General features: G+C 42.1%; 1 protein-coding gene across 13 annotated transcripts in view; it reads left to right on the forward strand.

Moving 5' to 3' along the window:
* The window catches only part of HERC3 (HECT and RLD domain containing E3 ubiquitin protein ligase 3), a 50,013-nt gene that overhangs the window by 15,523 nt on the left and 9,507 nt on the right, over positions 1 to 24,983 (forward strand). For 5 of the 13 annotated variants that reach the window (XR_009747513.1, XR_009747516.1, XM_061477012.1 and 2 more), the window contains 18 exons: positions 3,270 to 3,429; positions 4,366 to 4,442; positions 5,030 to 5,251; positions 7,494 to 7,585; positions 8,579 to 8,709; positions 9,312 to 9,472; positions 9,738 to 9,814; positions 10,558 to 10,682; positions 11,216 to 11,275; positions 13,570 to 13,681; positions 14,399 to 14,588; positions 16,314 to 16,477; positions 16,987 to 17,100; positions 18,362 to 18,385; positions 18,473 to 18,562; positions 22,434 to 22,604; positions 23,167 to 23,310; positions 24,656 to 24,822. Coding sequence is in view for 7 of the 13 variants with exons in the window: in XM_061477012.1 (XP_061332996.1) it covers positions 3,270 to 3,429; positions 4,366 to 4,442; positions 5,030 to 5,251; positions 7,494 to 7,585; positions 8,579 to 8,709; positions 9,312 to 9,472; positions 9,738 to 9,814; positions 10,558 to 10,682; positions 11,216 to 11,275; positions 13,570 to 13,681; positions 14,399 to 14,588; positions 16,314 to 16,477; positions 16,987 to 17,100; positions 18,362 to 18,385; positions 18,473 to 18,562; positions 22,434 to 22,604; positions 23,167 to 23,310; positions 24,656 to 24,822 (2,281 nt within the window). In the remaining 6 variants the exon portion in view is untranslated. Of the gene's footprint in view, positions 1 to 3,269; positions 3,430 to 4,365; positions 4,443 to 5,029; positions 5,252 to 7,493; positions 7,586 to 8,578; positions 8,710 to 9,311; positions 9,473 to 9,737; positions 9,815 to 10,557; positions 10,683 to 11,215; positions 11,276 to 13,569; positions 13,682 to 14,398; positions 16,245 to 16,313; positions 16,478 to 16,986; positions 17,101 to 17,461; positions 17,611 to 18,361; positions 18,386 to 18,472; positions 18,563 to 21,866; positions 22,407 to 22,433; positions 22,605 to 23,166; positions 23,311 to 24,655; positions 24,823 to 24,983 lie in introns of those variants that run through there. The other 8 variants (XR_009747517.1, XR_009747518.1, XM_061477047.1 and 5 more) reach the window with 8 other exon arrangements.

The following is a 24,983-nucleotide window of genomic DNA, read 5'->3' on the forward strand; positions in this document are numbered from 1 at the left end:
AGTGCTGTTTTGAGACAGCTGATGGCTCCAGAAAGAACAGATTGGGTCAATGTGTACTTCTTGGAACTTGGGGTTTTGGTTGGTTTTTGAAAGTTTTACGACATGTTGAAACATTCTATTGCATAACTCCTTCAGCCCCTTCCTGTTGCTTTCAGGGTTTTGTTCTGCTTAGTTTTGTATATAGTTGTGCCAGTTAAGCTCCATTTGACTGGTTCTAGTCATCAGTTACTGAAGACACAATACTAAGAATAAACTTCACCCTTTGTACCCTTCATATTGGTGCAGTGATACATCCTTTCTATGGAATGAATAATAGTGTTGTGATGCTCTGGAAATTAAAACAAATGTATACCAAGTAATAAAACACCTCATATTTTGATGTGAGGAAGGGGTGGGTTAACAAAGAAGTCACTGTCAGCTGTTTTTGATAATACTACTTAAGTTAGCAGGGAGATGGTACATTCGGTGGCTTGGCAAGCTTGACAGTGGACTGGGACTCTTGTTGGACTGTCTGAACAATCTGTGCCTGAGGGGAAGGCTGGCTTTTTTCCCACTCTGGAAAGAGATGTGTGAGCATGTAAAGATTACACTGTTTGGTGTTTACATTTCTTCATGACTTTGCAGGCAAGCTATAATTGACACAGTCTTAGGAATGTCCTGCAGTGAGATGGGTCATATGTGTACATTTCTAAAGGCAAAGATCTTCATCTCCAAGACAGGCTTGTTTTTTTATGTCTGTGGTCATCCAGCAAGTTCAGGTGAGGCTGTACTCTGCTTCTTGGGTGAACAGTGCAGTGACTGAAGGCTTTCAGCAACACAGGCAGCCTTTCAAAACAAGTTGGTATTTATTAGTCCCCTGGAGTGGCATAGTGCAAGGTCAGGTTTTTGTTGCCAAATTAAACTTAAGATGGAGTCTGTGGGGACAGAAACAACCACTCTGGATTTCTGTACCTGTTACATGTCCTCTGTGTGCTCTGGTGTGTGAAGTCCTTGCTATGTAGTCTTTGCCACAGCCTCTTGATACTGCAGGGTGTTCTTCCAGTTGCAGTATTGCTATGGTCAGAGTCCTGCCTCTTCCAGATCCTGATGCTGACCTTTGGTGGTCAGATGGCTCAGGGGCAGCTCCTTCCACAGCAAATGAGACGTGTATACTTGTGGCAAATAATGCTTTCCCAGGGAAGAAATTAGCTCAGTCATTGCCTGAAGGTAGCAGAACACAGTCTCTGTTATGGATGCCCTAGCTTCCCGTATTGTCCATGTTTGTCATTTTGTCAGACTTGTGCTGTCCCCTGGAGTGTTCGGCAGTGTGGAAGGACCAGCTTTTGGAGATGTGCAGGCCAGTGAGCTTGTGACCAGTTTTAAGAGCTCACGCGCTCTGGATAGTGGCCAGTCTCAGTGCACCCCAATCAGCAAGTTTACAGCAAAGTGATGGGTTCATGAATCAAAGGGATTTCCTGTGGAGATGAAGATGGCTTTATCCCTTTATTCCTCTCCAGCAGGAGGTTTAATTTTAGACTTTCAGGTCTCAGTACACAAGCACACTTGGCTGAACTCAGGTGATGTGTCAGGCACATTGCAGTGGGTATTTTTTATCTTGCTGGCTGACTGAGGGGAAGAGGTTATGGCCATGTGCTGGTGAGATACCTTGTCTGTTGTTTGTGATTGACCTTCACCAGCCCATACAGCTGCTGGTTATTTAGAGCTCACAGATAAAAATAGGCTACCTCAATTATATATGCAAATGAACAAAACCAGGCTGCCTAGCAGTGCTGCAGTTGGATGCTTATGGGCCCAAGACTGGAAACTGCATGTGTAAATTGAATTACCGCCTGCAAAACCTGTGTCATTGCACAGGGCTGCCAGTGGGACTGGGTGAAATCAGTCTTGCTGGAAAGAGCTTTAGGACAAAAGGCATTATTGGATGGTAGGAGGCCTAAAGGATGGCCAGATGGCAGGCAGGCCCATTCCTTAAGCCCTCCTAGATGTTTGTGGGTTCTGTTGGCATTAATTATTGTGAGTGAAATGCCATGTTCGGGTAGCATTTTCCTCTGTTAGAATACATATTTAAATAATTGTTACCTTTTTCTTCCATAACAGCCATTAGGGATTCTTCTCCTTCTCATTTTCTGACTCCCAGACTTAGAAGGCAACCCCTCTTAGGGGTGCCTTCCTTTTATTTAAGACATTTAGATTGATTGGTATGCAGGTTTTGCTGCTAAGCCTGTTAATGATTTCTGGATGCCCTTGATGTGGGGTATCATTTTCATAGAATGGCATGTAACTACTCTTCCCTCTCATGTCACAGGCAAGTGGGACTTAGTAAAACTGATGACTGTCTTGTAGCTTACAGGGTGGGTGAAATTTTTCTTCTACCACGTGGAACATTTGTATTTATTCAGGAAAGTAAAAATTAAACCAGCTTTACTTCTGCTTGTCTTGTGGAGAAGTTTTCTATCAGATGTGTGGTATTTCCAATGTTTTTTTTGAAAACCAAGACTTTCATGTCCATTTCTAAAAACTCTGTACACGTGGTTGTCAGACTTACTTCAGTTGTTCAACATGATATAAAGTCAGTTTGGGTGATCTTTCAGAGGATGGAGTGATTTTCCCCTCTCTTCCCTTTGTTTGCTTTTTATGGGACTTTTTAATGAGTGTATTACAGTGGTAGTAATAGGTTTAAAGGTTCAAACCTGTTCCAGATTCAGTACAGGGTTGTTGTAACACACATGCTTTCATGCAGGAAGCAGTAAAGCAAGGGGTGGATGGGTTGATTAGCTTTGTGGATGACTTGTCTTCGTTGGACATGGGAGCTGTGGAAGGTCAAAAATGTTTTACAGGGTCTGCCAACTTCTAGGTCCTGGCCAGTCCCCACATCAAAACTGAAAAAACCTCAAACATGGGAAGTCTGGGGGTTGGAACTGGATGATCTTTAAGGTTCCTTCCCACCCAAACCGCTCTGATTTCATGATTCTAAATAGAATCATCGGTTTTATAAATAACCCAATAGGTTTCCCTGATTCTGTGAGGCTGGCTGTGTGTAGACCGGGGGAATGTACCTGCCTTTCTCCTATGATTTGCAAACTAGGCTTTCAGAAGAGCTCAGCAGGTACATGTTCTCAGTAAAATCTGGTGCTGTCCTCTTGAAGGAAGTGTTTTAAAACCAAACTGAGGATCGGTGCACCCATCTGAATGGCTTTGCATACAGATTTGCCCAGACCTGGTGTCACTGAAATTAATCCCGTAACTGGAGATGTTTCCTGTTTCCTCAGAGCAAATCGGAGCCCTGGCCGGGCAGCACATCGTGCATGTGGCCTGCGGAGAGTCTCACAGTGTGGCACTCAGCGACCAGGGCCAACTCTTCTCCTGGGGTGCCGGCAGTGATGGGCAGTTGGGCCTCACCACCGTAGAAGATGCAGTGATGGTACCAAGGTAAATTCTTAACAGATTCATGTTTCCTTAAAGCAGCTTCCTGGAGGTGGTGGATCAAGGGTTGTTGCTCTTCCAGCCTGCAGTCAGTGGGAGCGTTTCTTTCTCTCAGAGGGGCTGTAATTGAGCATTTCTTAAGTAGGGGTGTAAGGGCGATTCCTCCTCCTTTTCTCATTTTACTGGTGCTTCTTGAGCCCTGTGGGGACTCACACAAGCCCTCAAGGATGGGCCTTCTGCCCATGGGTGCTTGGGGCATGGAAAAGAAAATTAGAATGTGCTTGGCTTCCTCAATGAAAAATCTTTTGTACAGAGCAAAGAGAGAGGGAGGACCCCAAAATAGAAATGCTGTGTGATACCTATCTCTATTCCAGTCCCTGGGAAGGCCCTCTGAGATGGGAGCTACATTTCAAGATTGGGGGGGGAGGGGAAAAGGTATGACAGCGTGAGCTGGCACTTCAGCTCTGAAATTCTTGCAGTGTTGCCTGTTAGCAGTAAAGCTACTAAACCAGCCTACTCTAGGTCTGTATAGTGAATGATGCTCAGAAACTTCAGGGTGGTGCTCAGTTTTCTTCATATACTTATTTAATGTATTCTACCTGGGTCAGAACACTAAGTGCAAGGACATGTAGATGGTGGCAGAGGCAGACACCAAAACTTCTCCATCCAAAGCAGTTCACAGATGATGGGTCTCATTTTATCACTGTACTAAAGATGACTGGACCCTTTGTGCTTCATAGCAGTGTATGGTGTCTAAAGGTTTCTGCAGATTTACATTTATTGTTTATGGATCTGTGTCACCCTCAAGACTTTATTCCTCAGTCTTAAAACCATAGGTTATGTGTCTGTGCAGAACAAATACCTGAATGGAAATAATAATTTTGACATAAGGTTACACTGTATTTGTGGATGCTTATTCTAAAATACTGTAATTGTCTTTAGGTTGATAAAGAAATTGAACCAACAGACAATACTGCAGGTTTCCTGTGGAAATTGGCACTGCCTGGCTTTGGCAGCAGGTACCGTACGATTCACTATTTTTTACCAAGATCTGTGCTATTATTTTGCACAGTGTCCAAGATTGCACATTGCTGCATAATAAACAAAGGACATTCCTGTCCCAGCTGCTTTCAGGCCAAATGGGAGGCTATAAAATGGATCAGGTATCATGAGTATGGAAGAAGAGCTTTGCCAGTACTGCCAAAGAAGAAAGCATTATACACAGGCCACCCACTGTCTCACTGGTGAATGGCAGAGCAGTTAAAAGCTTTACATCTTGATGTAGAAAAAATGTGTGTAATTAATTTATATTGAATTATCCTTGGCTATTACTTTTCTGTTTGCAATGTGGACTTTGTTATGCTATTTATGTTACAGCAGTCTGATGCTGTATTTTGCACTTTTTTGCATGTCTGTTTATTTTCACGGTAGCTTCAGACAGTGCTTTTATTTTAGCAAAGAATGTCTTGCTTGAATTTTCCATCCCCCATCCTCCCCTTTGCCATCATAAGGCTTGCAAAGCCCTTAGCACTGGTTCTTGTTCGTCTTGATCAACTTCTCTGTGGATTAGATTTTACTCACTGTTCTATTTCTTGCCTTATTTCAGATGGCCAGTTCTTCACATGGGGACAGAACAACTACGGTCAGCTGGGCTTGGGCAAAGAATGTCCCTCCCAAGCCAGTCCACAACGTGTCAAGTCTCTTGATGGGATCCCTTTGGCTCAGGTTGCTGCAGGCGGAGCCCACAGTTTTGCCCTGTCTCTCTCAGGAGCTGTGTTTGGCTGGGGGAAGAACAGCTCAGGACAGCTGGGACTAAGTGATGAACGAGGTACTAAAATTATGCTCCTAGTTGAAAGAAGGATGGACATTTTGGCCTAGTGTCTCTTTTTGCATTGACAACGTATTTTTACTGAGTGGATATGTAATCTTCAGCCACTGCTCTTGGGAGGGGAGGGGAGAAGAACAGTCTTTGGACTCTTTAGGCTTTTCATACGTAGTAGAAACGGGAAGACTTTTTTCCCCATGTAGATGTTATTGAAGTGAGGAAGGTTGAGAAGAAAGATGTTTCAAATGTGAGTGTTGTGCAGACATATAGGGAAGTGCTCATATTTTTTCTTCCTGTTCTTAAGAATGCTTTCTCCATGTTTTGTTTGAAGTTGGTGCGGAGCAAAGATTTTCCAGAACCGCAGAGCTAATGGTAGTTTTTTCAGGTGTCCACATTCAGTGAAACCTAGCCATCAGCAGACTTGAAGATAGGTTTGTAAAGGAGGCTGAAGATTGGGTGTAATATTACCACTGCTCTGAAAAGCCTTGATCTCTGCTTGTTGTTAACACATTCTTATTATGTGAATGTTAACACATTAATTTTTGCAAAAGCCAGTGGATGAAAGTTTTTCTTTGGAGCTTTAAATTAACCTCTTTATTGTCTATGCGTAGTTGATGAGTAGCTTTAAGCATCTAGGCAAGTTACTGAGTGTGGATATGATACCCAGCGCACACAATTTATTTTGCGTGGTTGAGTAGATGAGGTGTATGTATTTGTAAATGTTATGTTGCATAATGTAGTAGCATATAAGCTCTGTATGTTGCAAGAGAAAAGTGCTACCTCACATTTTGTGTTAACTATAATTGGATAATGCATTTTCACAACCCACCCTACAAACTGAAATGTATTTAAAGCAATTACTCAAAACCAGCCTGTAGTTTAGCAAAGGAGACTCGTATGATGTATGCAGCATTTCATCTTGCTTTACACTTTTAGAAATGTGAAACCCTATTTTAAGACTTTGTAACATACATTGTGTTCTCTCAGAAATGCTCCAGGTCTATTCTGTTTTACTTTATGTAAGCTAGATCTGATCTAAAAGAACAGCCATGTTCTTTCCATGGCAAGATAATTGCAGATATCTGTAGATATCTATCTGTAGGCTGGCAGATAATTGCTTCTAATTTCAACAAAGCTGCAGTTTGTATGTGAGATGCTTGTTTTGACATTGTGCTAATCTTAAATTAACATTTAAGAAGCATCTACTTGAGGGCTGTGTTGACCAGGGTTCATACTCTGCTTACCCCTCAGTATGTGAGACTGCAGTAAATAACTGATACTTATGAATCACGGTAAGACAGTGTGAATTACATTTAGTGAACGTGAACAGCAGAGTCTACAAACACGAATGTTCTGCAGCCCTGTTAAACAATTATGCTGTAGACATAAGTGTCATTCCTGTCAAAATAAAGATCAGAGTGCTAAAATACAAAACAAAGTAAATGAAAAATATGCTCGTATTTCTAAATCCATGCAAATGTGGCCATTTTCCTTTCGCAACCCAGAAGAAAGCACTTGTAAAATCCTTGGGTGAAAGTCTTAAAAAATGGGCAACATCTCTAGGTGGTTGGTATCAAAAACTTGAATTTTTTTGTTGGTATGAAGTAAGCAGCTGCTCCACTTAATATCTACTGTTTTGAGGTGCCTCCTGCTCCTTGAAATGCTTAGCTTATCCCTGGGAGACCCATTTTTAATTATTAGAATGTCATAGTAAGGAGGAAAGCATCTCTTAATGGTTGGCCTTTTCAAGTAGGAGGATCTTTTTCTTAAAGGATGAAGACAGACGGAAGGCTATGCATTTAAATGCACCTTGGGATTCAGCTTGCCATTTGAGTTGTTCTAGTGTCTCCCATGTGTCAGGATTGTTCTATATAGAAAAGGTCTAAGCAAGCTTTTGAAACAAATGTTTGCAGTTGTCAGTGAAGAGTCTGTAATGGAGCATGAGGCTGAAGGTGGGTGTAGTGAGGCTGCACTCATAACTCTTAAGTGCCCGATGAATTTATACAAGATTCCACATATTTGCATTCTTGCTCTGGACAATTTTCTTTGAGCCAGGACAAATCTTTTAGGAATTGGTGGGGGAGAGCAGCAGTGAAGTACTCGAGGACATGTTCCCCTCCTCAGTTGTTAAAGCTTCCATTGCACACATAGACCACATCTGAAATTCAGTCTGCCAGTGGTGTTCTCACACATTTAGGTTTGTGTATTTGAAAGAGCTCCTTTATTTTCTTTGTCTTCAATGCAGACCGAGAATCCCCATGTCATGTGAAGCTGTTGCGGTCTCAAATGGTTGTTTACATCAGCTGTGGAGAGGAACACACAGCAGTTCTGACAAAGGTAAAGATGCTAACCTGGGAACCTTGCTGCTGTCTCACCTGTCTGATAGCTTCACTTCAGTTTACTGGGTAGTGGTGGAAAAGAACAGATTGGCATAGTCCATCTGACCCCAGTAAAAGAAACTAAATAGGAAGTACAGTCATTATAATATATTATGAGATTCATTGGCAATGTGATTCATTGCTGTTTTTGAAGATGAAGATGTTGGTAATCTGTGGTAATAAATAGTATAACTCAGGTGAATTGCTCAAAAAATTAGGAAAAAATGAGAAAAAAGTGTAACAAACATACATTGAAAAGGGTGAAAATCACATTTTGTTGGAAGATAAAAAGATTGATATTGTGCATCAGAATAAAATGCAAGTCAAAACAAATGGGTGTTTAAATGAAACTCACAGCATTTGCAAGAGGTTTTCAGTTCCAAACCTGCTGTTTCCAAGTGGTGTATAGTTTAGTGGACAGAGCACAGGGCTGGGATTTGGCAGATCACTGCTAAGTTCTTGCCTCTGCCTTTTCCTTTGCTCTCTTTTTTGGTGCCTCGGTGTTTTCCACTGTAAAATAAATTAAACAGCTGGCTTTGGGATTCTTGTGGAGAAAACACCATTGTAGAACATTAGTTCCCTAGAAAGCTCATGTTCAGAGGAAAAAGTTCCAGTCTTGATCAGCAGCCTATAGAGATGGGTGTGAAGCATTGTGGAAGTGGATGCTACTCAGCCATGTTTAAACTTGTTGGGATTTCAGACTCATCTGGTGATGGTGGGGAGGAGTTGACTAATGTAGACATACCTAAAGATAATTCTGTTAGCTACCTTACCATCCATTAGAGACTTCTTTGGAGGCTGCATTAGCAGAACCCAAGTTTCTTTTCTGAATCCTTTGGAAATCTCTAGCAATCTCTGCATAAGCTTGGGCTCATACTGAGACTGGAGTCAGAGAGATACTGCTGGGTGATGGGTCCCTAAATGGAGAATATGCTGTTTGATTTGCTAACAGAGTGGAGGGGTGTTCACGTTCGGTGCAGGTTCCTGTGGGCAACTGGGACATGACTCCATGAATGATGAAGTGAACCCCCGAAGAGTTCTTGAGCTAATGGGCAGTGAAGTATCCCAGATTGCTTGTGGCAGGTGAGTTCTGTGTGCAGTCAGCATTTTTCTTTGGAACTTAATGCTGACCTTGAGTCTTGTAAATAAGGGGAATAGTCTTGCTTCTGTGTGCTCTGTGTCAAAAATAAGTTAATTAAAAACTAATTTAAGGCCCTCTGAATGAGGTTGTTTTTTGATTTGGGCTGTTCCCTGTGCTGTAACCTGGTAAAAGATACCTTTCCATCTTAATTCAGCAAGACTTTAATGTAGCAGCCTCTTTGCTCACAAGTTTTCAGTCTCTTTCATGAAAAGAGTTAGTAATGCTTGTGCTGTGTTGTTGCCTTTTGATATGTACAGGCTTAGCAAATGACTAAGCTAATTCCATCTGTGAGCCTGATACCAGCCGTGTGCTGGCACAAGCTGCTCTTTGTCACTTCCACCTAAAGAGCTCTGTCTCATAAAGTGATGCCATCAGGTGGCAGAAACTGAGCATTGGTGCTAGTGTGAAGATGCTGCTTTGCACCAGCTTCTGGCCTATGGGAACTGAGAATAAGTTTTATGCTGTGTTTGATTTTTTGTTCTTTGTTTTTTTTTTTCTTTTAGTTGTTAAACAAGGCCTCAACTTTTACCTGTCTCTGTTACAGACATCACACTTTAGCCTTTGTGCCTTCTTCAGGAATGATCTATGCATTTGGCTGTGGAACAAGAGGCCAGCTGGGAACAGGGCACACTTGCAATGTGACGTGTCCCTCTCCTGTCAAGGGTCATTGGGCAGCTCACAATGGGCAACTCTCAGGGAAACCTGGTATGTGTGATTTGGAGTCACAAATGGATGTAAATAATTTCATTTCACCCATGGCTGTCTAAAGATATCTTGACATTGTCCTGCGAAAGAAACCCATCTTCCTGTGAAAGTGCTACAGTGTTTGAGTTTCAGCTGATTTCAGCATGGCCTTCAAGCAGCCCAGATTCTCCTTATAGTATAAAGCCTGAGACAGTGGCAGTGCAAATGTGAGGGAAAAGACAAAGTAGGAGCTTGTGTTCATCAGCCTCTAATCTTTCTTCAACAGATGCCTGTAAATATCACATTGTTAAACATATCTTCTCTGGAGGAGACCAAACATTTGTGCTTTGCTCCGAATATGAGGTAAAACAAATTAAGTATCTTCTCAAGTCTGCTTCCCTGTCCCAGCATCTTTTGTTTTTGCCAATGTCTCCCAAAAATGATCTGTTGCTTTGGAGTCCGTTCTACCTTATAAACGTTACCAACAACGACGGCTGTTACAGGAATTTACAGCTTTTTAGGAGTGGCTGAAAGCTGCCTTCCTTTAGAGGCACATCAAAGACCCATTGGGAAGTTACTGATTTAAGTTTGATCAGCAGGAGTGGAGTCCAGTCTTGATTGCATTTGGAAGTGAGGCATTTCCTGCTCAGGCACTGGGGTCTGTGCAATTAGAGTGCAGGGCAGTGGACCACATACACTAGGGTCTTGTCAAGATATGCTGGATGGGAGGGCTGCGTACTGAATTGTTTTTTCTGCTTCTGTCTTATTTTGTTCAAGAAGTGTTTGACGTACACTTTTGAGGCATGGCAATAGGTGTGGAATAAATGTGCTAACCCTGTAGTTAGATATGGCAGTGTTTAAGGGCTTTGGTACATTCAAGGAAATGATTTTTATTTTCTTTCTCCTTTCCTCCTATTTTAAAATGTATTTGATCTGGTTTTGTTTTTGTTTCTTTTGACTTCTTAGTGATGCCACAACTTCCTGACCAAACTTGTTCGGAAACCACACTAAGAAAGCTGTCAGTTATATAGAAAACACAGAGATTATAGATAAGAAGGAATTGTTTTACAAGCTTTGTATTTGCTGAAATCTATATCTTCTCACAGAATTCCTTGCCTGCTGATGATTTCCGGACCATAAATGAAACACGTTACACCTGTTTAATAAATGATGAAACTATAGATGTCTGGAGGCAAAAGCTTTTAGAAAAGAACAGTTCTAATTCTGTCAAGTAGGTATTATGGCACTGGACAAGCCTTTTGTTGAAAGTCGTATTTAAATCATTTTGTTGGCTTCCGTGCCATGCTTTCACTTGAAACTTAGAAGCCTTTTCAAGTGTGGTTCTTGATCGTTTCCAAGGGGAAGACAGTTGCTAGTCATCAGGCTGCCAGGTTAGAGCTTCTGAGCAAAACTAGAAGAATTTGAGGCTGCCTCAGAACAGTGCAAATGGTGGGTGGGAAATGGATTTTAAAGTGGTGTTTCATTGTGTGCTTAGAGTTTGTCAAAAGCACCAAGAACCTGTGAACAGATGAATTCCTTTCCCTGTGTACCTGCCATAAGAAGATGGGAAGGGGGCACTGCTAACATCCCTCCTTTCGAAGAGGGATGTTAACTGAATTGAACCGCTTACCCTCTATGCCTCTTAAGGGGTGATCCTGACTTTTATTTTTCCATAGAAGGAAGGGAAGAGAGCTGAAAAGATTTGCTGGAATGTCTGTTCCTAACCTCCATCTCTGTTTTCTTTTGTCTTCCTGCTGCAAACAGTAATGTTGTTCAGATACTGTCCTCAGCTGCCTGCTGGAATGGAAGCTTCTTAGAGAAGAAGTAAGTGGCAAAATTATAGAACTGTCTCTTTCCCTTGAGGTAGACTGGAATACCTTTACTTCACTCCCTGCTGCAGTGGGATTTGTTTTTTCTGATCAGACAGGAGACGAGAGTAGAAAGTATTCACTGAAGAGCTGGGTGATCAGAGCTAAGTAAGGAAGGCAGATGGTTTAAGAAAGTGCATGGTAAGTGTACTGTAAGTGGCACAGATTCCTTGGAGTTGTTACAACTGTTATTTTTCCTTATGAAACTAGTGTCAACATCTTCAAAAGAGAGGGGCAGGAATATGTCATTAAGGGAGATGAGTGGTACCAGGTATCTGCGTAGTCTCTTACGCAGCTGAGCTAGCTGATGGGGGCTGGTGCAGGTGGAGGTATATGTCAACACAGGCTGCTCTTGGAAAATACATCTGGGGCAGCATGGAAGCACTTTCCTTTTAGGTGACATCACTTGTGGAAAGTTTTGTGTTCCTGCTTACAAAAGCAGGAATTTCAAATGGGTGTAACCAGCAATAGGTGGTGACAAGGATGTAATATGCATAGCTGAGTCAAAGGCTGTGGGTTGGGAAGGCTTGTGTTGGCTGTGTCTGTAATTGTTGGGGAGGTAGCAGCATAAGATGAGGAGGAGGAGAAGAAGAAATTTTTTATGGTGATGTGATGAGTAAATGACCTGCAGCTAGGTGAAGAAAAGCTTAGTTACGCTGAGTAATCTTTGAGTAATATTTTCCAAGAGTAACTGGGAAAAGAAAACAATTTATTCATTATTCTTGCATTTTCCACTTGTCCAATGGTTTCTTTTCCAGTCTTGTGTCAAGGCAGCATGTTACTACATCAGAAGAGTTGGGTCATGTTGGTTTAAAGTATTTACTGAGGTATCCAAGTTTTTGAGTCACTGTAAATATTCTGCCATCTCCTTTGAATGTGGAAATGAGTGGAATTTATGATTTCTTCATCCCAGTGCAGTTCTTCTTACACTTTAGTGATGCCCTGGCTACCGCAGGACTTAACTTCTACAGGAAATCTTTGACCAAATGAATGATAAAATTTGAAGCCACCATGCACTGAAATTAGGTTATATTTAGCCATTGTACCTTTATATGTGAAGCTGTATGTCACGGTGCACTTGATAGAAATACCCTAGTATATCCCTCCAGTATCCTAATGCCATATTGGCCTGCTTGCAATACAGCACTGTGGTACACAGGTTAGATGGAAAAGCAGCTTTTCCATGGCTGTGTGAGTGGACATGCTCCAGTTCTACTTCTGCACATCACAGTTCGAAGTGCTCTGTACCACAGTGTGACTAGGAGGAGCTATTTTCAGCCAGTTATAGAAATAGCTGTTCTACTACAGCAGGCTATGTTTAGCTTCTCATGTCGTTATAGTCACACCAGCAAACTGACAAATGTATCCCATCTTTAATAGCTACCTTTTCCTTCAGAGTGCCTAATACAGCACAGTCTCAGATGAGTCGTGACAGACTTGGGAAATCCTTGAGGTCAATGGAATACAGCAACTACCTTTTTTTACTAGCAACTACAAGGTTCTGTGTGCAGCTTTACTGCAGACAATGGTGCTGAAAGCCTCTGCTACCAGGTGCTGATCATGCTCTGTACACTGAGCTAGACAACTTACCTGCTGGACTAGACAGTGTTGCTAGATCTGGCTGTTGGACCATTGTCTTCCACAAACTTGCCTTCATTGTCCCTCTTACACAGGTAGCCTGAGTAAGTTACAGCCTTTCAAGTGCAGCAGAAAGGATAGCACATTTCTTACAGCTAAAGACCATATGGAGACTCTTCTCAGCTGTGCTGTATTTTGTTTGGGGTTGTTGATTAGTTTTAGAAAATTTGAGATAGGAATTGCCAAAAAGTTACTCTGAATATCTTCCCCTGTTTTCTTTTGAAAACTCTCGTCTGATGTCCCCTTTTACAGCAGTCTGTGTCATCTTATGCATCACAATTCCCTTTCTTACTGAGTGTGATATACAGATTTTGCTATAACAGTAGTACGTATGAAGACAACACAGGAGCCCCTGATACATAGGGTATACATACTTTATAGATTTTAAGCACTCCAGCCTGTCTAGGCTGGCTCTTGTGTCAGTAAAGGAGTTCTGGGGAAATCAAAGACACTGATGAAGTGCGAAGATTACAACCTCTACTTTGTTTCTAGTCTGATTAATTCTCTAGAGGGAATGTATCCATTGCTTGCTCTCAGACCATGCCAATACACAGGTAATGATGGCTCTTCCTTAAACTTATGCCTATCTGGGATTTTTTTTTTTTTTTAAAGAATTGATGAACATTTTAAAACCAGTCCAAAGATCCCAGGGATTGATCTGAACTCCACCAGGGTGCTGTTTGAGAAGCTGATGAACTCTCAGCACTCCATTCTCCTAGACCAGGTATTACACTTCTGGGATTTTGGGTACTCATAGGGGAAATAAAGGGTTTGTCCCTCTGTTACATACAAATAACAGCAGCTTTTTTGGGAAGGGTTGTATCAAAAATCTGCAGGCCAGATCTTTTACGGTATCAGTGGATACTTCTCCATTGGCCTGGGCTGACTTTCACCTGCTTGGATTGTGTCTCTAAGAGTCACTTCTAAAAAAATAATCTCATGGCATTTATTACTTGAAACGGCTGCTGAAATGAATTCAGTGTATGTTATACTCATAAATAATGACTCTGTGCTCATTTGTTGCCTGCCAGGAGTTGAGTACTTTACAGTTGTATAATTTATTCTAGCTCAGAAGTTTCCTTTTGGAAGTGCAAGCGATTGGATAAAATTGTGTACGTCCCCCTGCCATTTCTTAGCTATAATTTTTACAGCTTTTTTGTCCTACTCTGGGTTTGACTTTTAAACCAGGGTTGTGACCTTAACAAGAGCGAGTAGCTGACCTCTAGCTAGCCCTGGGAAAACCTATCCAAATGTTCATGCATTTGGGAAAAATTGGAGTTTAGTCCTGTCCTATGGAGTGTTTTTAAAAGATCATCAGCAAAAGCTGTTGAGTTCGACCATTCTGAGTGTGCTCTATTTCATCAGTTTTTGCACATCATTTGCATTGTAGGTTCTCTATCCCAAAGGATAAGTTGTTGTCTTTTGTCTTGTTTTCCTGTAGATACTGAAGAGCTTTGAAAGTTTTTTGATTCCTCAGCTGTCTAGCTCACCACCAGATGTGGAGGCAATGAGGATATATCTGATTCTCCCTGAATTCCCACCCTTCCAAGACTCCAAGTATTATATCACATTAACACTTCCCCTAGCAATGGCTATTCTGCGCCTAGATACCAACCCCAGCAAAGTTCTTGGTAAGAGGCTGGCATTTAAGATGCGCACTGTTCTCAGTCTCCAGCTGGGACACAGAGTGTTCCCTTCAGGGTTTTTAGTCATGTTTTTGTGTTGGTTTAATTCTTCTATTCTATTACAACAGCTGCAATGATAATTGGGTGTTATTTGTGATATAGTGTTGTTATGAAGCAGTCACCTCTATAAAGCAGCTGGGAACCAAAAGGACTCAAGGACTCCTCCCCCCAAAAAACTATGTTCCCATGTAAAAGAATTATAATATTTGAATTTTAAGCATGAACTATGAGGAAGTGAAGAATGTGTCATGCAGGGTAAGTTATGGGAAGTTAGTTACAATAACATAAGATGTATAAAGTTTATGGTGGTGTGGATAATAAATGAGAATGAAATATTTTACTTCTGAGTTAAAACAGTTCTTAATCTGAATTTTCTAAGAACACTTACTAGGTAGGTTAATCTAGTTTACCTTATCTAGATTACCTACAATTCAGAGGCTCTGATAAAGTAGATTTATAATGAAGATTAAATGATCATATTCTCTATATTTAATCAGATATCGTCTGCATTAGAATATCCTTCCTGCATAAGATAAATAGAGGAGCATACTAGATATAATGTTACTTTGTCTTCTGTAAGTTGCAGAAAAACCTATTGGTTGGTTTGTGACCAAGCTGAGCACCCCAGCTCTGCTCCCACTTATCAGTCTTCTAATTTCTGCTAGTATTTTTTCTTATGAGCTCACTTTAAGCTAAGCAGAATTCATGCTGCTTAATGATTGTTGCTCATGTTTGCTAAGCTGTTACTTTTCTTGTTATCTTACTCTCTTTCTTAAATTTGTCTTATACTAAATCTATATCATCACGTAAAATACTGTGTAATGCATTCAAACCTCCAGAAATATTGCTCCATTGCACTTACTTTGAGGTTTAGTGATTATTTATATATATATATATGTATTTATTGAAAGAGGCTTTGCAACCAAGTTTCTTCCTCTACTCAACATAGTCCACTGTCATTGTTAGCATACATAAATGTAAAGGGTTCTCATACTTTTAACCATCAGAATCTATGGTTGTGCTGGCACATCAGTGGATGAATTGGTGTTTGTTTCGAACAGCTGACATGATGGTATCCCAGGCTCCAGCTTCTTCTTTGCAGGTGGATTGGTTCTAGCAAAGAAAATAATAGTCAGTGCCCCTTCAGAGGAGAGGTAAGGGTTACCTGTCCTTGGCAAGAAATAAATCAGCCTTTCTGAAGAGGGGAAGTTCATACTTTTGGTGCAGATATGCAGGGAGACATGTTCTCACACCTGCTAGAGAGGTATATGTTACTACAGAGAATTGCACAGGCAACTGCATTCTTATCACTCATGAGAGAGAACAGTTTGCCCACAAAATCGGACTCCTGAATACAAGATACTTGAAACAGTATCTTAAACTGAAGGTTGAAACCCCTTGAATTGAGGCTCTCGCACTGATCAGGGATTGGGGCTGAGTAATGGCTGGGGTGGTTGGTTGTATGAGAGTGGAAAGGAAAGAGTTTTCCAATTTTTGGTATCTAACTGACTGTTTGCTTGCTTTCATGTTGCTACAGTTAGGACAGAAATAAGGAAGTTTATTTTAATCAATCTTCAGGTGTGTTCCCTTATTTTCAGCTGTAACCCCCTCATTTTGAGTTTTCTCTGGCCTTTAGTTCAGGATTTGTATTGATGTTCCTCTACTTTTTAGATAATTGGTGGTCTCAAGTGTGCCCAAGATACTTCCTCAGGCTAGTGGACCTCTACAAAGGTGCAGTTGTTTACCTTCTCAGTGGAAGAAAGACACTGTTGATCCCAGTTCTATTCAGTAGCTACATTACAGCTGCTCTCAGACTTCTGGAGAAACTCCACAAGGTAAGAGGAAAGCCTGGGCACCGTGTGCTGCCTCAAGATGATTCAGTCTTGTCTGCTCTTTGCCAGTTGGCAGGAGGGTGGTTATGGTCCTGGCTTGTGAGCTGTGTCATTGTCCACCAGACACCACACAGGAAAGATGTTAGTGGTTTTCCTGTCAAGGTACTTGAAGATTGTTTAGTCCTGTCTCAAACACTAGGAAAGAATGCTGTTGCTGAGCCACCACACTGCTTGTACTGTGGCATCCCAAATACCTGTGCCATGATGCTTTCTGCTCCCACTGTATTGGTGCTGGGTAGTCCAGGTGAAGAGAGGGAACTGAAATAAATCAAGAAGAGGTTTATCTTGATTTTCCTTGGTTTATTCTAAAATACAAGGGACCATGTGGTTTTACAAGACTTTGAGTCCTTTTGTTGCAAGCTGCTATAACTGATTTTATGAAAGCAAACCTGCATGTTCTAAAAAAAAATGATAAATATATCCACATTTTAAAAAAACATTTTCTTCACTAGGTAAATCAGAAGGTTAAACATGTAGAATATGATAAGTTTTATATCCCTGAGATTTCCAGCTTGGTGGACATTCAGGAGGATTATCTCATGTGGTTCTTGCATCAAGCGGGAATGGTAAGAGGTTTTAAGTATAGTCATACAGCTGTCCATGTTTGTCTCTCTGGTTGTAGATCTGTATTTTTAATATCCTTAATGAGAGTGAAATGTATTCAGGATAGGAGCATCTATATGTTAAGACTCTCAGATTTGGGTGGCTTGACAAAATTGACTTAAAATAAGGCTGTTGGAAGAATTGGAGCTAACAATATGTAACTAATGCTTGCTTCAATCTCTGTGATTATTCATGTGATTTTCATTCAATCCTCGCACAAGGGGATTAATTCAGTCACTGGATCCTTTTAATGTAATCGAGACCTCAGGAGCCAAATCCTGTATTCTAAAATTATAATTTTTACCCTTTACTTCTGCTGTTTAGGCAGGTATTGTGAATAATGTAGCCAGTGATCTTAAAATGTTGCTCTGTAAGAGGAGGCAGTATGGCGTTCTGGCTAGGGGACTGAACCAAGACTCAAGAGATGTGGGTTCTATTCCTGGCTCTTCCAGTAACCTGCTGGGTGATCTTGGGTAAGACCCTTCACCTCTTTTATGCCTCACTTTCTCATCTGTAAGAAAGGAGATAGCTGAACTGAGGGCTGGAATATGCTGTGTAGGAACCCCGTGAGATTGGTTAATTATAGCAAGGAAAGGGATCCTGAGTGAGAGAGAACACCAGAAAACACCTGCCAGGGGATGCTGCAGGAGTAGAAGCTGACTGTAGCAAGAATTCTTGTGTGTGCTTTCATGGACTTTCTAAATGTTGTGTGTGTTGTGTTCCTCATCTCCTGCTTTCCATCATGTAAATAGTGCTGCTCTGTGCTTAGTTTTAGTGAGCAGAACAATAAAATAGTGACTCAAATTTATGTAACAGCAATAGTTAAAAATGTATTGATGTGGCTAATGAGAGAAGTGATTTGCATTGCAGGAGTGGTCTTACATTCTCTTGTTGTGGCCTTATCTCTTCTGATTCATGTTGTCTCTGCCTTGGGGGTTGTTTTCTTGTTTGTCTTCATAAGAGTAAGTTTCAGCTATGGCAGGCTAGCACAGGCTTCTGTGCCAGTTAGTCTTCCGAGTAACATTGGTGTTTCAAGTTTTGAGTTGGATTTGTGGTTTTCTTAAGGAGGAAATTCACATGCTTGTCTTTAAGAGGGGGGGAAAAGAGGTGGTTGGTCCTAGAGGAGAAAATTTTCTTTCCGTCACCTTTAAACTTTGAACCAAAAAACACAAGACACAAAAATCAAAAGTAAAAGATTTTCATATTTCTATTTTTCTTTCACAGAAAGTCAGACCATCTATCATGCAGGTAAGAAAATGTGGGTTTTATTACTCTTTCTTAAAGAAATGCTGTGGAAGCTGTAGATAAGAATCAATCTGCCTGCCTTTCTTGCAGGATGCTGTGACACTCTGCTCTTATCCTTTCATCTTTGATGCTCAGGCTAAGACCAAGATGTTACAGACAGACGCAGAACTACAGATGCAGGTAATGCTTCTCTCTCCCATTTTCCCTGCCCCTTTCTGTGGTGGAAATATAAGCTTTATAGGGGAGGAGTACTTACGTATTTGGGATAATCCAAGGATGCAAAGTAACATGAGGTCTCTGTTACAGAAACCTGTAAGGCTGGAAAAGTAGACAAGCCTTCAGATAAGTGGGCACTTTTACAAGTTTCTGCCTGTACAGAAGTGAGGGTTGAAGAGGTGTTCAGCTCCATCACCCTTACCCTGTAGATGGCAGCCAAGCCAGCTGACAGCTAGGCTGTGACAAAGACAGCCGGCTTCTGTGCCAATGTAAACCTCCCAGTGCCAGGCATTGCTCATGCAGATGCCTCCTGAGGGGGATGAAGCACTGGGCACTAATCCCTCACCCAAAGCATCTGAGGTTTGGGACTCATCCTCTGTGACATGAATTGGCTGTGGTTGATGGTTGACAGGTTCCTTCAGGGTGGGAAAATGTCATCGGTTACTCATGGGCATGTGTCATGAAAGGGAGTGGTTTAGGTCAACTAAACAACCACTGTAAAAGGTATTGTCAGAAACGAGCTTTAATGTAAATTTGTAAAACCACAACAGTGTTCAGTGGCAAGGTTTACCCTATTGCTTACTGCATGGGTAATACATATAAAGGAAAAAACAGAGATTTATACAGAGGCTGGAATGAGAAGGGGTAAAGAAGGAGTCCAGATGCAGCTGTATTCAGTCTTAGGCTCAGACTCAGTCAACCATTTATGTCTAAAGGATTTAGCAACACTTAATCATAACAACACTTACATGTTAGATTAACCACTATAAACACCTATAAGCACAACAGTAACAGTATTAAAGATTTGATATGGTAGCAGGTATACTATATTTGGTAGAGGGTGTTGAAGTCAATAGACGCACACAGGTATGTATAGGCAGATGTACAAAGGTAACACACACGAACAGAGATATGTATGCGTGCATGTGTGTGTGTATAGGTATGCCTATTAAAACTTGCCCTCAAGAGTCAGTGGAATACTTGCATCTAATGACTTTTTGGCTTTTCTCAGCAGAAGGGGTTTGAGCCTCGAGTAGTGGAGATATCAGCCCAGGTCCCATCATCAGCCAATGACCCTCCTGCAAACTCAATAGTTTGTGCACTCTGAGGGTCATCACACTTGGAGGGAGGTACTGATGCAGCCCGCTGTGGTCCAGAATAGCTCAAAGGGTCTCATTTAGCACCACTGTTTATACGGTTGTGAGATGGTTGGCTTTAGTCATCAAAAATTCACCCAGAGCATTCAGATAAGGAATGTTCCAGGGCTAAAAGGGAACTTTCATCTCCCACACTGGAGTTCCTGGTATAGAATCATAGAACAGTTAGGGTTGGAAAGGACCTTAAGATCATCTGGTTCCAACCCCCCTGCCATGGGCAGGGACACCTCCCACTAAACCATGTCACCCAAGGCTTTGTCCCGCCTGGCCTTGAACACTGCCAGGGATGGAGCATTCACAGCCTCCCTGGGCAACCCATTCCAGTGCCTCACCACCCTAACAGGAAAGAATTTCTTCCTTATATCCAGTCTAAACTTCCCCTGTAAGTTTTAACCTGTTACCCCTTGTCCTGTCACTACTGCCCTAATGAGCAGTCCCTATAGGCCCCCTTCAGATGCTGGAAGGCTGCTATGAGGTTTCCACGCAGCCTTCTCTTCTCCAGGCTGAACAGCCCCAACTTTCTCAGCCCGTCTTCATACGGGAGGTGTTCCAGTCCCCTTATCATCCTCGTGGCCCTCCTCTGGACTTGTTCCAACAGTTCTGTGTCCTTTTTATGCTGAGGACACCAGAACTGCACACAATACTCCAGGTGAGGTCTCACGAGAGCAGAGTAGAGGGCAGGATCACCTCCTTCGACCTGCTGGTCACGCTCCTTTTGATGCAGCCCAGGATACGGTTGGCTTTCCGGGCTGCAAGCGCACACTGCAGCTGGCTCATGTTCATTTTCTCATCAACCAACACCCCCAAGTTCTTCTCCGCAGGGCTGCTCTGAATCTCTTCTCCACGCAGGCTGTAGCTGTGCCTGGGATTGCTCCGACCCAGGTGTAGGACCTTGCACTTGGCATGGTTAAACTTCATGAGGTTGGCATCAGCCCACCTCACAAGTGTGTCAAGGTCCCTCTGGGTGGCATTCCTTCCCTCCAGCATACCAACCGAACCACACAGCTTGGTGTCATCGGCAAACTTGCTGAGGGCGCACTCACTCCCACTGTCCATGTCAGCGACAAAGATGTTAAACAAGACCGGTCCCAACACCGATCGCTGAGGGACACCACTCGTTACTGGTCTCCAGCTGGACATTGAGCCATTGACCACAACTCTTTGTGTGCTGCCATCCAGCCAGTTCTTTATCCACCGAGTGGTCCATCCATCAAATTGATGTCTCTCCAATTTAGAGACAAGGATGTCGTGTGGGACAGTGTCGAACGCTTTGCACAAGTCCAGGTAGATGACATCAGCTGCTCTACCCCTGTCCATCAGTTCTGTAGCCCCATCATAGAAGGCCACCCAATTGGTCAGGCAGGATTTCCCCTTAGTGAAGCCATGCTGGCTGTCACCAAGCACCTTGTTGATTTTCATGTGCCTTAGCGTGCCTTCCAGGAGAATCTGCTCCAAGATTTTGCCAGGCACAGAGGTGAGACTGACCAGTCTGGAAGTCCCCAGGGTCATCCATTTTCCCCTTCTTGAAAATGGGGGTTATATTTCCCTTTTTCCAGTCATCGGGAAAAGTATAGGTTATGCTGCCCTTGTCTTAGCCTTGCAACACGAGTTCCTTACACAATTAAGGGATGCTTATCGCCAAGCTCTTGCACAAAGACGGAGAAGTTATTGAAATCATAGAACAGGTTCAAGCAGGCTGAGGTTATGGGTGATGCACCATCACACCATGGTGCTGGTTCTATGTAATATTCATCTCTTAGCTTTTCTGTGGCTTCTTGAACACATAGGCTGCAGCAAGGCAGAGGAGGCTCAGCCTACACCACTCAGAAGCTAGAATCACCTCCTGCTTTCATTTTGTCACCCTCTTGGGTATCTCTTCAGATGCCCAGTTTGTGAGCAGCATGCTGCTGTGAGGAGGGTATCTACCTTATCTTACCGGGACAGCAGTCTGGTAAAGGTTTTGTTGCCCTGAGAGATAGATAGGATCTTTATGAAGACAACCACTTAAAGGCCAAAGAAAACAGTACTTCTGTGAGTGCTGGAATGGAGGAAGCCTGGTTTCCAATGGATTTCTGTCTCAGGTTTAACTGACTTTTAAACTGAATTTACAGACGTGAATTTGCCATTTACTACGGGCAATGCGTGAGAATGAATATACCATGTGTGGTCAAAGCTTTGACTGGACTTTGTGCCTTACCTGACTCCAGAAAATCCATGTAGATGAGAGCTTTGAATTGCATGTGAAGTGTTCACTGATGCCTTGCCAGGTGTGGTTGTCAACAGGCTCCTTGGTTGTAACACTGCTTTCCCTTCTGGACTCTCTGGCTCTTATCAGGGTGTGTTCGCACTGAGTTTCTTGACTCAGTAAGGGCATGAGTAAAGCCTCTTTTCCCCACCCAGCTGCCTAATAAAAAAAATACTCAGGAATTTAGTATCTTGGTTGCTCAAATCTGGTGAATCTGTCAGTGGACTCAAAAGATGTTGGTGTGGGGAATGGTGGAGGACATACAGACACACACTGTTCTACAGAGTGAGCATGCAGTCCTTGTACCCTTGGGAAACAAAAGTAAAAGAATAAAGATAAAAAGAACACCACGCATGTAGTTATTAACTGGTTTCCTTTCATTGGAAGAGAGGAGCTGAGCAGCAGCTGTTTCTCACCTCTCTCTTATTTACAGGTTGCAATAAATGGTGCAAATTTGCAGAATGTCTTCATGCTTCTCACCCTGGAGCCTCTGCTGGCCAGAAGCCCTTTCCTGGTTCTTCATGTTCGCAGGAGTAACTTAGTTGGTGATGCTTTAAGGGAGTTGAGCATCCATTCAGACATTGATTTGAAAAAGCCTCTTAAAGTAAGTTTTCCCCACATCTTTTAGCACCCTCTTGTCCCGCTGACATTTCTGCCAAACTTTCAGCCATTTTCCATTACCACTTCACCAGTGCACAGTGGCTTCTCCGTAGGTGCAGCGCACAGGAACACTTGATCTAATCAGTGCAAAGGTAGAGTCTTTCTCCTCTCTGGCTGCTGGAGTGTTTACTCTTTTTCTGGTGTGCCCACTGTATAAGGGGCAGGGAGGAAACATTTCTATAATATTATGTAGTCTCTATTTTGCTCTTCTTGCAGGAACAGGCCTCTTACAGTAGGACACATTTTCTCCCTGAGAGGGTGCTACAAAATTTAGCAGCTGCTGTCATGTTGCTGCTTCAGTTGTGGGGAAGGTGGTTATTTGTGATTTGCATAAGGAGTTAAACACTTTTAAAATACCTGATTTGCCTCCATTCCCTTTCCTTCCCCACAAGCAGAGCACTGAAACAGGCTCATGGCTCATGGGTATGTTAGACAAATTGCTTTATGTGTGCTCCTAATCATTTACTCAGTTCTGCGGCCCTGTTACTGACCTGCTTTTTCTACAGGTCATCTTTGATGGTGAGGAAGCTGTTGATGCTGGAGGTGTGACAAAGGAATTTTTCCTCCTGTTGTTAAAAGAACTCCTCAATCCCATCTATGGCATGTTCACTTACTACTCAGAGTCAAACCTGCTGTGGTTTTCAGACACGGTAAGCCATTGCCTTCTGTATGTGCAGGTTTAAATAATATGCTGTATTTGAATGACAAGAAAGTTAGTGGCAAACTGGGAAAGAAATGTTCTTCCCCTCATTTTCCACCCACAATATGGTGTGAGCTCTATTTTCAGTGAGTGTAGATTAGTATAGGTCCATTAACTTGAGTGGAACAGTGATGATGGTGCCTGCTGAGGAGTTGGCTCTTTCTCTATTCTTATCTCATAATAAAACTTGTATTAAGTATCATATGACAGTTATAGAACTCTTATGATGGTGAATGTGACAATCATGCTATTTTACAGAACGAGAGGTCATAATGGCATTAGATTCTGTACTTCCATTGCTGTTCACGTAATTGCAATCAACCACTTAGTCATGTATCACTGTCACCTTCAGGGTCTAAATTTGTTAATGCTTTATGTGAGTAACCTCTTAAAAAGCAAGAAACATGATTTGTAGTGAAAGTTGTTTGTGTTTGGAAGAGTGTGGAGTGCATGTTCTGTACCTGTCAGATAGCATTATGCTGGAGGTGGTGGGTTATGTCCTCTTTTTTGCTTCATCTTTCTAGACAGCAAGATGGAAAATGATGTTGTCATTCTTCCCTTAAGGTGTAGCTGCCCTGGTGGGGTTCTTTTTAGTTTATTAGTTACATTTAACAAAGAGGGAAATTACATGGTACTACTCTGTAATTTATACATAGTATTACAGAGCAATTACTCCTCATGTTAATGCTATAAAAACAACAACTCTTTTGACACTAAGAATAATGTCATTGTAAGCACTAAAAATGATTCACATGTTTACAACATTTAAGAAATACAGGCAGCCAGTCTGTGACTGACATACCCAGGGTGAGGGTAAATATGCAAAGGAATGAAAACCATTACCAACACCTATGTTGGTGTATTTGCCTGGTTGGTACTTTGGTTAAACATAAGCTTTTAATAGAAAATAAGATGGGCTATAGGGAGGGAATTGTTAACACACTTTCTTACAGTACATAGAGAGCAAACTTTGAAGCTTTGTTAATGTCTAAATGCAGAGGTATGTAAAAAGGAAATAAAAGGCTGGTAAGGTGGAAAGCAGCTGTTGCTGTTTCCACAACTAATCATGGCTTACAAAAGCAATAGGGCTGGGTTTCTGAATCTTCATTTCTGTGCTATGCTGCAACAAGGGTTCACAACCAAACTGGGACCTGATGGGAGCTCTCTGATGTATAATTTAATCTATTTATTTATTTTTCCCAGTTGGAAAAGCAGGGGCTGGCTTCTTAGTGCATGGAGGAAAGAGTACTGTGCATTGACGAGCCTCATAAGGATTTATCTGTGTGGTTTTGCAGTGTTTTGTAGAACACAACTGGTTTCACTTGATTGGCATCATATGTGGTCTTGCAATATACAACTTCACAGTGGTAGACCTTCACTTTCCCTTGGCTCTGTACAAAAAACTCTTGAATGTGAAGCCCTGCCTAGAGGATTTGAAGGAGCTATCCCCTACAGAAGGAAGGTATGAAAACCAAAGCTTGCAGCCTTTCTGGGAAGAAGACCATTCAACTGAGAACAAGTAATGCCAAACTGGGTGAAAGCTGTTCAATGTAACATCTCCCGATCCTTTTGAGCAACTGATTAATTTAGGGGGCTGTGATGCTAGCAAAGTACATAAGTGGG

Source organism: Pezoporus flaviventris, unplaced genomic scaffold (assembly GCF_033815535.1).
Source record: "Pezoporus flaviventris isolate CSIRO_AGI_PZ_B2104156 unplaced genomic scaffold, CSIRO_AGI_Pfla_v1 ptg000002l, whole genome shotgun sequence".
Classification (NCBI taxonomy): Eukaryota; Metazoa; Chordata; class Aves; order Psittaciformes; family Psittacidae; genus Pezoporus; species Pezoporus flaviventris.